The following is an 11,002-nucleotide window of genomic DNA, read 5'->3' as shown; positions in this document are numbered from 1 at the left end:
TAGCACTAAAAAAGTTTAAAATATTTAAATACAAGTACTTTTCGCTGTATTTGTTAGCGCAATGACCGACTTTAATGTGGTCAAGTTCAGCAATTACGAGGATTATCTCAGGTCGTTTGCCATAGTCCAGGACTATCGCTATTTGCCATGCCATAAGACAGTTAGAACGGTCACGAAGCTTGGTTATCGCGACAATGGCAATGTTTACACGGAGGATCAGTTTCTAATAGCCAAGCAACAAGTGGAATCGCTGCTGCGTCCGTCAGTCGTGATGCATGCATTCTACAGTCATTACTTGAAGGGCGATGATCCGGCTCTGGTGGCGCTGGCCGAACGCGAGGCTCCCAACGTGCAGCAGCAGATCTCGGTGAGAGTCTGAGTAAAGTAAACAATGATTATACAATGAATCAGACTTCCCCCGCTAGACCATAATATTCCTGGAGATACATCAGAAGAGCGGCTTTGCCATATCCGGTTATATAGACTTCGAGGCAAGTCTGCGGAACTACCGACTCGATGGACCCAATGCCGTCAATTGGCGTGCCATCTTTCAGACGCGGAAACTACTGCGTCCCCAGCCCTCCGACATTGTCTTCTATGACTGGCGCAGCCGTAAGATCTTCGCGAATGACAATGACAACTACACTACTGTGGCCCATCCCGAGTATGGTCTTCTGTTCATACACAAAGGCGATCACAAGTTTATTCCGGTAACCAACAGAAAGAACCCTTTCAGCAGCAATGTCCATCGCACCATGATTAAGTCCAAATTGTATGGCTTCATGACATTTTACGATCACACTGTCCGTAAGAAAACTTAGAACTAGCCTAAGAACCATTTCTAATATTATTCGAGTGCATTACAATTATTTTAGAAGCGAACGCATGGCAGAGTTTTAGCTGGATAGGGATACAAAATAATATCTGTAGTGGTTTGAATATATTTAAGTAGCAGAAATATTATTTTATATATTGGTCTTAAGCGACTGATGGGCTTTCCCCTGCTGTATGGTGTGATTGCTTTTGCCTCTACCTGCGTCGCATGCACTGTGCATAGGAAAATATCCCGGGCAGCGCGGTCAGCGCAAGCACAGCGCAAAAGCTTAGTGTGGCTGCGGCTTATGCACACGAAGAAACGCAGCGGCAGAGCAACAACTTCGTATGTTGCCTATTCACAATTGATCGGTTGCTGCAGCGGCAGAGAAGCAAGAAACGTTTTGTGACTTCGTGTCTGTTGTCTGTGCATGCAAACGCTCTAAAACGAATAAAGCAAGAAACGTTTTGTGACTTCGTGTGTTTTGTGTGTGCATACAAACACAGTTATGCATGTGACTACCTGCGTGGCCGACCCCTGCTTTTGTATAGAAACCAATAACTGTCGTTCATTTACGGTTAAGTTCATCTGCTATAAGCTATATATTGCATTGCTGTAGCAAGCAAAATGCCACCCAAGTTGTCAGCACACTCACTCAGGGTTACTCATATATTGACACTGGCCCCCGCCCCCAAACCATCTGGTCGGACACGCACGGCCGCCCTTCACACATCTATCCACACCTTAAATACCCAAATCAAAAAATAAATGGTAAGCCCCGGACTGCCCACAGACCGCAGGGCTGTTGTGTGACGTGGCCCCATGTCCGGGGCGACTCTATCGAAAAATGCTGATGATACGATATTTAGAATATTCCTCCTTGTTGGGGGATATGTTGTAGGCTCTGGCACTGTGGGCTCAAAATTCCTGCAGAGCATGGCAAATATTTATTTAATGCTTCGAAGTGGACGGCCGATAGCCAGACATGCAAACAGAGCTGGGAATGAGATGGGATGCGATGGGATGGGATCGAACGGGACTAGGTGGGACAATGAATCTGTTTTTGTTTGCTTGTTGGCGACATGGCAGGGCGCGCTCTCTCTCTCTCTCTCACACAGTGGGTGAGTGTACTCTGGTTCCATTGTTTCTTTCGTCCGGGCAACTTTGTAGTAGCTAATTCTGCTGCTAAGTTAATTTCTGGCCATCAGCTAGCTACTACTTGCAAGGCGGCTTTTGTTTAGTGGCGGCTGCCACTGCCACAGCCAAGGGCGGCGGGAGCTCGTCGCTGACTACATAAGCCCTGGAAGTGCTCCAAAAGTGGCAGCAAACAGCAACAAAAGGCGTTGGGGTGTGGCTAGTCTCTATTGTGTGTCTAGTTTTAAGTGCTCTTCCAGTGCATACTCGTATAAATCACATTGTAGAGCATTTTTACCCAATGCCCGTCTCGGGTCCGAGGGCTGCCTTGCAGGTAATGTCTGCAATAAAATATTTTCCTTTGGCCGGCAGACGCTTTAAGTGGATTTTGTAGACCACAAAATGGCTTAATAGGAGGAAAGCCCAAACTCCAGGTACCTACGCCTCACGATTCGAGCCCCCACCGCTCAGGTTTCATTAGCATTAACAGGCGGCCGACTTGTCAACACGCCCACATAGAAGCGCTGGCGACTAGAAACAATATTTATGGCCAGGTTAACACGACCTAGCATGTGCGTGTGTGTGTGTCGGTGTCCATGTGTGTGTGTGTGTGGGTGAGCTTGGGTCTGTTTGCTCACAAACCTGATTACAAAACTCATAAAGTCGCCATGAAATTCAAACAATGCGTTACGTGCATCGAATGCTAAGAGTCAACCAAAGGACAAAGCCCAAGCAGCTCGTACTCGTGCAGGACCCATGCATAAGCAACATTTTTGTTTGACCCAGGATCCAGCAGGAGTTGAAAGCGCTTTTTGTTCACGTTGTTCACGTGTGTGTGTGTGTGTGTGTGTGTCCGTGAGATGTGTGAAGGAATCTCTTCGGCCTGTTTATTACATTTTGATTATTGCAATCTCGTTTACTCTGGCCATGCCCATCCGCAGCCCTAACCCTAGCGCCCGAACATCAAAGGATCTGGGCGCAGATAAAACTGATTTACAGTTGTGGAAAAAGTTGAGAGAAACAAATGAAAACAGCATTAAGGAAAATCAAATCAGAGAATGCCGCACACGCACAACTTTTGCCAACTTTAAAAGCATTTTAACTGCCACAAAGAGCATCGCCACGGGCAAGGGACAGGAAGAGGGGCAGGGGCAGGAACAGGACTGCGGCTAGGGCTCGGAATCTACTCGTAAATATAAATATTAATGCGGCTGGCCCGCAAAACGATTTGTCAAAAGCGGTTCTTACTTGTGGATTATGAATACTTTGCTTAAATTTAGCTGACAGCACAAAATTATTACACAATGATTAATATTTATTTCCGCAGGCCACTGAGCAGGCCAGTCCAAGTCCCAGTTCCCAATGGATGCCAAGTCCAAGTCCAAGTCCAAGTCCGAGCTGGTTTCTTCGGCCACAACAAGTGACAATGTGCTGAATATAAATAATTTCCTTTTCGCTTCTTTTCCTGCCGCTGCTCAAAAAGGCATTTAATTTAGATTTATGCTCGGCACGGCACTGTGACAGGAAGAGCAAACACAAACACAGGACCCGTTGCCTGCAAAAATTATGATATTTGCCATCTTCTGAGCCTTCGTTGGACTGCTCTCTGATAACGTATCGAACAATAAAATAGCCCCGGTATAGGCTGACGGCTGCTGACAGCGGTTGGGGTCGTGGCCAGGCAGGAGTCGGGTCTGTGTCCTGAGCCATAAGTCGACGCAAAGCACATAAGGATATGCGCAAATAAAATGGCAATAAATCAAAACGATTGACGATCTCATGATGCGGCGGCTGGCCTCAGCGATTAGGGCCTCCACTGCTGTGATTTCTCATATAAATCGACTTGAGGTCGAGAAGTGATTTTGATTGTTATTTGTTTGCCATCCAATCGGTTTGCCAACTTCTTAGTTAGTTGCCTGTCTGACAGTGAAAGTGGAGGTGGAGTGGGAGTGGGACTGGGAGTGGGAGGAGTCGCTATTTGACACGCAATTTATTGCATCGCACTCCTCGAAGGAGGAGCATCATTGTTGTCCATAATTTATGCCGAGCGGCATGCATGCCAACTAAAATCAGTGCAGCTGAAATGCGAACTCCGACTCGCAATCGAAATCGCAATCAGAATCAGAATCGTCAATGCTGCTGCGAGTTGGGGCAACTCCCGCCTGCCATTGTCAATAAGGAAACTTCATTATAAATTACTCAACTGACAGTTGCAGGCAGACGCCAGAGAATAATAATAAAAGCAGCTCCGCGTAGGCGGAGAAGTCAAGCTCCCTGCCAGCAGGCCATTGGGGAAGCTTTTACCCACTCCAGTGATGGCATCAATCTGCTTAACCGACACTGGCCGTGCCGTTTCTAAATCAAAAGTCTTGGCCACAGCCATTCGTTCCACTCTATATCTCTCTCTGTCTCTCTCTCTCTCTGCTGATGGTCATTGAGAGCGATTGTTGTGTTGGAAATTGCTGTATAATTGTGCGGAAGGTGGTGGGGGCAGGACTGGATGTCGATGCACTTTTTATTGTAGAGTAGCAAGCTGAGGCAATGAATCACATAAAAAGCAAATGTCGCATCGTTAGGTTAAAAGCTTTATGCAAATTCCTTCATCTTCCTATCATCATATTCCATTTTTTTGTTGCGATGAAAAGTGAATAAAAATTGTATTGAACAGGGGCGACGACAGGGCAGACAGGGCATGGCTAAAGCAGCAGAAGGAACTGTGCAGGAGCTACCCTGAAGTGTCTGCAATTAGGGGCAATTGTTTGAGAGAAAGTGTCAGTCAGCTGAGCAGTCGAGTACACAAGGCACTTATGTCCCCTCAAGAGTATTGTTATTGCTTGTTCGACTGTGAAGATATTGTTTAGGGGCTCCATGGCTCATCGTATTGTATGGCATCACAAGAGAGAACTGCAGCATACATATTAATTAGCTGTGGCACATTGTGCACTCTCGTCTCGAGTGGCGGTTAATGTAATTTAATCACCTGTGAGACTACAAATGAACACAATTTAGCGGATTGTTTGCTGCAAAATCCACAACTAATTGGGGATTACTTGGAGTGTATCTTTTGGGATATACTTTTAGTGAACTTTCATGACAGAGTTGTTCGCTATTTTCAATGCTCACTGTACATACAAAGTTCTAGCATATGCTTACGCGCGGCAGCGGCAGTTCTTTCGTCTATCTATCCCGCCTTCTTCGTTGCTGCACTTTTCTGTCGCTCTCAACTTAGCAGCGCCGCTACCTGCTCCAACGCTCTCTTTGCATCGCTTTCTCTCGCACGCCCGTTCTTTCGTCTATCTCTCCCGCCTCCTTCGCTGACGCACTTTTCTGTCGCTCTAGCTAAATTTCGTGCGCAGCTCACAGCAGCCGCTACCTGCTCCAACGCTCTCTTTACATCGTTCTGTCTCGCTCGCAACAAGGAAACTTTGCATAGGGCACAGGCAATTCAAACGGTCAGCCTGCAGGTAGCTGATCGTAATAGCTTTCAATTATCTTCTGTGTTTGACTCTACCCACGATCGATTTCGTTTGCAAAATAAATTGTACAGTTACGACATCGAACCTCACTGGCTATTTATAAACTCAACAGCTCAAAAGCTCCATGGCATACATTTATGTACACATGTATGTACATATGTACAGCTGTAAAATTTCAAATATCAAATTGAATTGGCCATCCCTTCATAATCACAGATAGCAGATAAACGACAGCTGGACTGGGGCACAATTAGGATGCTTTGTTCGCACATTGGAGCTCACGTTTTATGTATGAAGCTTAACAAAAAATGAAAATGAAAAAGAGAAGCAGAAGCAGCAGCAAAATTGAAATGCGTGCCAAGAGGCGCAAGGAGAGGCTTCTTTATTGGCACCAGTCAGGCATCCGCGTCCTGCCACTGCCAGATGCCTGCGGTCGGTCAGTGGACATTAGGCGTGCCCGAGACCATTGTGGACAACGGGTGCTCGTACGACGGCGTACACGAGCATTATGTTCCGGCGTGTACATGAGATGGGGTCATTAAATACACATTACCATGCACCATGCCAGCGCGTGCAGAGCGGAGGGGGAGGTGGCGATAAAGACACAACAGTCAAACGGCTAAAGCAGGCAGCGAATAGCTATTAAAAAGCACCGAAGATACCCGTAGACAGGGGACAGCAGCAGCAGCAGCAGCTACAGTGGCAGACATAACAAATTACAACATTTCGACAGCAGCAAGAGGAGCGGCGGGCCAGGGGGATGGGCCAGTGGCAGTGGCTCCAGTCGGGCTCCATCCAACCACCGTTCGATGGCAGCTTCAGGATGGTGTTCGGTTTCAATTGTGCTGGTAAACGTGACTCCAAATTGGCTACCAGCGAATAATTCATACGAAACACTTTCGCACCGTGTGCCTTGCCATTAGCATCGTGGCTGCCCACCCACCCACACACGTATCTAGCAACCCATCGGCCCGAACCGAACTGAGGGTACGGCACGATGAGTCCGTTGCTGGACTCGGTTACGCCCCGTATAACCTCACGATTGCATTTACAGCAAATTATTTATGGCTGCGACAGACACGAACAGAAGAGCGAGAGCGGGAGACCGGGAGAGCGGGAGAGGGTACTGCGCTGCCAACTTCACGTCTATCAATATTTTATGAAACTCTGTCTGCAGGACGCTCCACGATGCCGCCACAGACAAGGGGGAGAACGAGAGAGAGAGAGACTCAACTAGGACTTGGCTGAGGGTACGGTATCTGCTTACATGGAGTCGGTTGCCTGCCTGCCTGCCTGCCTGCCTGTCTGTCGATATCCGGTTAGATGAGTATCTAAATTGCCTTTACTGTTGATGAATTAGCGCCGGCTGCCGGCTGCCGGCTGCCGGTTCCCGTTCTCCATCTCCAACCCGGGGCCAGCATGCTGCGAGTGCGTGCCTGGACGGGTAAGATAAGCTCCCATGCCCAGGCCCATAATGGAAATTTCAATTTGTTTTGAATGATTTTGTGCACATCAAATAGGCCGGCAAAGCCATAGATTGCTGCCAATCCCAATACGACCTTGGCCGCAGGCAGGCTGGACCCATCCAGCAAACCAAATGCAGAGTGCAACACAAAGTGGGGAGCAACAAATGGCAACATTATGCCAAAGTCTGACTTTGACTGAAACACATTTGTTTTAACGTGTTGCCTTGAGTCTAAAGTCAGTTGAAGTCCTTGAAAATTCGCAGTAAGAAACGCAAGAATGCTCTCCAGAAAGGAGCTCGTTGCCATTATCCTCATGCTGTCGGCGGTTAGTTGCACCTGAGTATCAATTGTTGAGCCCAACCCAGCACAGTTCTGTGTCCATTTGCAGCTTCTCTCGGTGCTGAATGCCGCCGTCTTTGCCAACACTCTGCCCATTTATGTCAGTTATGAGCAGCTGCTGCAGCAGGTCGTCTGCGTTGGCACCGCCTACCTCTGCCTCCTGTACGCCCTGAGCACCTGGATGTACCATTCGAATTTCTCCCGCACGCGCCAGCACATGCGTTACGCGGTGAGTGCTCTGTGCCGGCTCCCAAATCACATTTTACGACTTCCTCCTGCTCGTAGCTGCTGCTGACGCTGCTGCTGATGATTGTGGCCAATCTGGTGGGTGCGATTGCGCACATGAAGCTGCTGTCCTTTTCCCAGTTCAAGGCATCCACAGACATCAGCGGCCTGTTCTCTCCGTTTGATGTTGCCAGCAAATCCGTCAGCCTGGCTCTATCGATTCTAACCATTATGCTGCTGCTCCTCGTCTTGATGGTGGTCTTTGTCACGATCATTAGGAAGCAGAAGAAGCTGAGTCTTCAGATGCACAAGAGAGCAGCGGCACGCAAGTCCCAGAAGCAGAAGCAGGAACAGAAGCAGAAGTCCTGAGTGCAAGTAAAGTTTGCTTTTCATTTCATGTCGTTGCAATGTGGCGCCGCCCTGGCAATAATATAAATATTATACGCAGACATGGGACACACACAGGTGTGTCTGTCTGAGCGCAGGAGACACTGCCAGCAGCTGAGGCCAGCAGCAGTCTGAGCAGGAGAACTTCACATGGCTCCTTGTGTATTGCATTTTGCATAATGAACCCGGCAGACGGCAGACGGCAGACGGCAGACAAACGAAGTTAAACACAAAACTTAAAGGCTTTTCCATCCGAACTTAAAGTCAAGTTTGCAGGGAGAAGCAGCAGCTTCTGGATGGGGTGCGGATGTTTATCAAAGGGGTTGGGCTTGTGGGTGGAGCAGCCTAATTACGCTCGAGTGGCTGCCCATCAGGAGTGACATTTGGCGTGGCAGGCAGCTTACAATAAAATTTGCCAGCTAAGTTATTGCCCAAGGAACCAGGCCCTGTGGCAACTGAAGTCGAAAGTAATTTGGAATTTAATTGCGTACAATTTAGAATGGCGAAATGTTTGGCGTGCGTTTAATTAACTGAAAAATAAAATAAAACGACAGCAAAAGGACACTGGCACTGAAAATGTTTAACTAATTAAATTTTCGGTAAATTCCATGACAGTCCTCGGCAGTTGGCAGTCGCCAGTCGCCAGCTGAGCGAACTTCCGAATTTATTGTCGCATTTAATGGGCAGCGCATGTGGTTATGCCCCGAGCCCCCTGGTGCTGCCTCGTAAACCCCTTTTCGACGAGAACTCTTCTGAAATTCTGATTGTTTGACTGTCGGTCGCTCCTCTCAGCCAAACGAAGGCAATAAAATGTCCGGCAAAAGTGCAGCTTGCGTGCAGAAAAATGATTCATGTAAGCTGATAAAATTTTAATCACATTTCACGTATTAACACGTAATTATTAATGCCTGATAAATGTCGTCAGTTGGTTAAATGTGAAAAAGTCGCAATTAATGAACAATATTTCGGCCCTCAGCCCTCACACCTTTTTTTTTTGTTAATTTCAGCCTTTACCGCATTGAATTTCCACGTTTTCCATGGCCCTCATTTCTTTTATTTATGCAGCTCCAAGCTACCTTTACAGGGTACCAACAGATCACTTCGTTTTCATTTGCTTCACTTTTATTATTATTATCTGCCTGTCTGCCTGTCTGTCTGTCTCTTCTTTTATTGGCTTATTTTCTTTTAATTATGCACAACAATCACGAATGTGGGTTAATTAAGCAACCATCATCGAATGCTGGCCTGCAGGACTCCACAATGCAGTCAGAATGCAGTCCGTGTCATTGCCGTGTCAGAATTGAAATGCTGCACAAGCGGAGTTGCAAAAGTTTCTGCCACAAATTATTCCAACATATGTCTGGCATCTGGCGATGCTTTTGTGCTTCCTCCTGTTCGTCCTTTTTTGTGATTTTACCCAACTGTCAGTGCCCGCTGTGTGTAGGTCGAAATTTACGAGCCGCGGCCTGGCTGCAACAGCTTTCGTCTAATTGTCATTGGCATTATGCCAGTGGCAGCGAGAGGCAAACATTTAGCATGAGGCGCAGCCACGCAACTTTCAACTGCAAACTTAAAGTCCCAAAAAGATTAGAGGCTGAAATGGAAGGTCTCGATGCTCGTTGTTTAGCTAAAACAACTCCATTTAATTCTACATTTCCAGCCAAAACTCCACAGTCTTTAGGTTCTGTTAGGTTCAAATAAATCAAGTAGCCAAAGCCTTAACGTAAACTAACATCTCAGCCTTTATTTATACGTTCCCCAACGAGTCGCCTTTATATTTGTGTACTTTCAGCTCACAATTATCAAACATTTTTCCATCAGTTGCGGCAGTAATTGTAGGCAATTCTCAGCCCCGTGGTAGATGAGAAATGAACCCAACCGCAGGAGAAGAGCAGCCCAAGGCAGCAGGAAACGTCAGTCCCTTGCCCCGGCGACGCAGCAACAAAAAACTGAAGCCCTACAAGTGCTGTTTGTGTGGCAAATACGTGCGTTGCGGCGTCATTACCATCTGTGGGCACCTTTACTGCTGGAGCTGCCTGTGGCCGCAGCTGCATGATGAGGAGTTTCCCAAATGCTGCCACTGCCTGAGGCCACTGATCCTGCACGAGGACATCTTTCCTTTGCACTGCGATGGGCCCAACGATGAGGCCGGCTGCAGTCTGCTGGCCCAGCCTGGCAACGTGCCACGTCCCGCGGGTTTCCACTTCAAATATGAGAATGTTTCCAATTGGTTTACCTTCTGCGAGCCGAGTGATAGTTTTCTCTCCACCAGCCGCAATTTGTACAGTGTGTTGGGAGCTCTGCGCCATGAACATCCACGTACTCTGCGGCTGTTGCAGATCCTCAAGTGGATCCAATTGCTGTGCATCCTTGTCCTGTGCCTCTTGTGGCTCGTTTAACTAGAGCACAATAACCAAAGACAAAATAAATGTACCAAAAAAGCCAGCAGAAATTATTCGCTGTATTTAGTTTCCCCGAAGCTTGGCAGCAGCTCGCCAAACTTGGCGCAAACACCAAAATGTTTGATCAACTGCAAGGCTAAGTTGAAGTTTGTGGCATGCAACAGGAGCAAAGTCAGCTGAAACAATACATTCCGGCGGCAGTTGGCCAAAACTTGGACCCAAAGAAAGCAGCAGCAACCCAAAAGGTCGAAAACTTGGCCCTCAATCGGCGAACTTCATTCATGTTGAAGCTTCGAGAACTTGAGAGCAGCCTCACTCAGAAACTCAGAAGTTCAGCGGCTTCTTGCACCTTGAGGCAATAACTGGAAGAGCGAAAGGCAGGCAGAACCCAAGCACGCTGCTCTGTGGGCAAATGATCGGCGGAATTGGGTTTGTTTTGGCAATTGGTGGTCTCGGCAAATGTGTCGAAAAAATCCTCCATATTATCGCCGCTTAAATGTCACTCTCCGCGCATGTGAAAATCCATTCTTTTGGCACATTTTAAATGGCATTCCAGTGCGGAGAAACTTAATCCCCGATGCACGCGCGCAGACACGAGCGAAGTCCACATCCTGGCTGGCTGGCTGTCCGTGCATCGATTTCCTTTCCCTTTTGTGCCAGCCAATTGGGACTTGCAGCAAGCAGAGGCAAATATTTAGCAGTAATTCATTTAAATCAGCAATGGTGGCGGCATCCCATCAGCATCAGTTGGCTGCCGGA

At 47.6% G+C, this 11,002-nt stretch overlaps 3 protein-coding genes across 4 annotated transcripts; all 3 read left to right on the top strand.

Moving 5' to 3' along the window:
• On the top strand, window positions 1–905 carry LOC117589627 (cilia- and flagella-associated protein 299). Its single transcript, XM_034281715.1, has 2 exons — window positions 1–367; window positions 426–905. Exons 1-2 carry the CDS (start codon window positions 62–64, stop codon window positions 819–821), a joined length of 702 nt encoding a protein of 233 aa, XP_034137606.1. The 5' UTR covers window positions 1–61; the 3' UTR covers window positions 822–905.
• A 6,212-nt stretch (window positions 906–7,117) lies between these two features.
• On the top strand, window positions 7,118–8,411 carry LOC117589663. 2 transcript variants are annotated; one of them, XM_034281800.1, is made up of 4 exons: window positions 7,118–7,215; window positions 7,279–7,458; window positions 7,515–7,829; window positions 7,903–8,411. In XM_034281800.1, exons 1-3 carry the CDS (start codon window positions 7,168–7,170, stop codon window positions 7,821–7,823), a joined length of 537 nt encoding a protein of 178 aa, XP_034137691.1. In that variant the 5' UTR covers window positions 7,118–7,167; the 3' UTR covers window positions 7,824–7,829; window positions 7,903–8,411. The 2 variants fall into 2 exon arrangements, with proteins under 2 accessions (XP_034137691.1, XP_034137690.1); XM_034281799.1 differs by having other exon boundaries at window positions 7,515–8,411.
• Window positions 8,412–9,618: 1,207 nt separating this feature from the next.
• LOC117589693 (E3 ubiquitin-protein ligase RNF5) lies at window positions 9,619–10,289 on the top strand. Its single transcript, XM_034281853.1, has one exon. The coding sequence runs from the start codon at window positions 9,710–9,712 to the stop codon at window positions 10,238–10,240; it is 531 nt and encodes a 176-aa protein (XP_034137744.1). The 5' UTR covers window positions 9,619–9,709; the 3' UTR covers window positions 10,241–10,289.
• The last annotated feature ends 713 nt before the right edge of the window (window positions 10,290–11,002 follow it).

This window comes from Drosophila guanche, unplaced genomic scaffold (genome assembly GCF_900245975.1).
Source record: "Drosophila guanche unplaced genomic scaffold, DGUA_6, whole genome shotgun sequence".
In the NCBI taxonomy this organism is placed as follows: Eukaryota; Metazoa; Arthropoda; class Insecta; order Diptera; family Drosophilidae; genus Drosophila; species Drosophila guanche.
The sequence above is the reverse complement of the archived record's forward strand: the minus strand, read 5'-3'. Positions and strand labels throughout refer to the sequence as shown.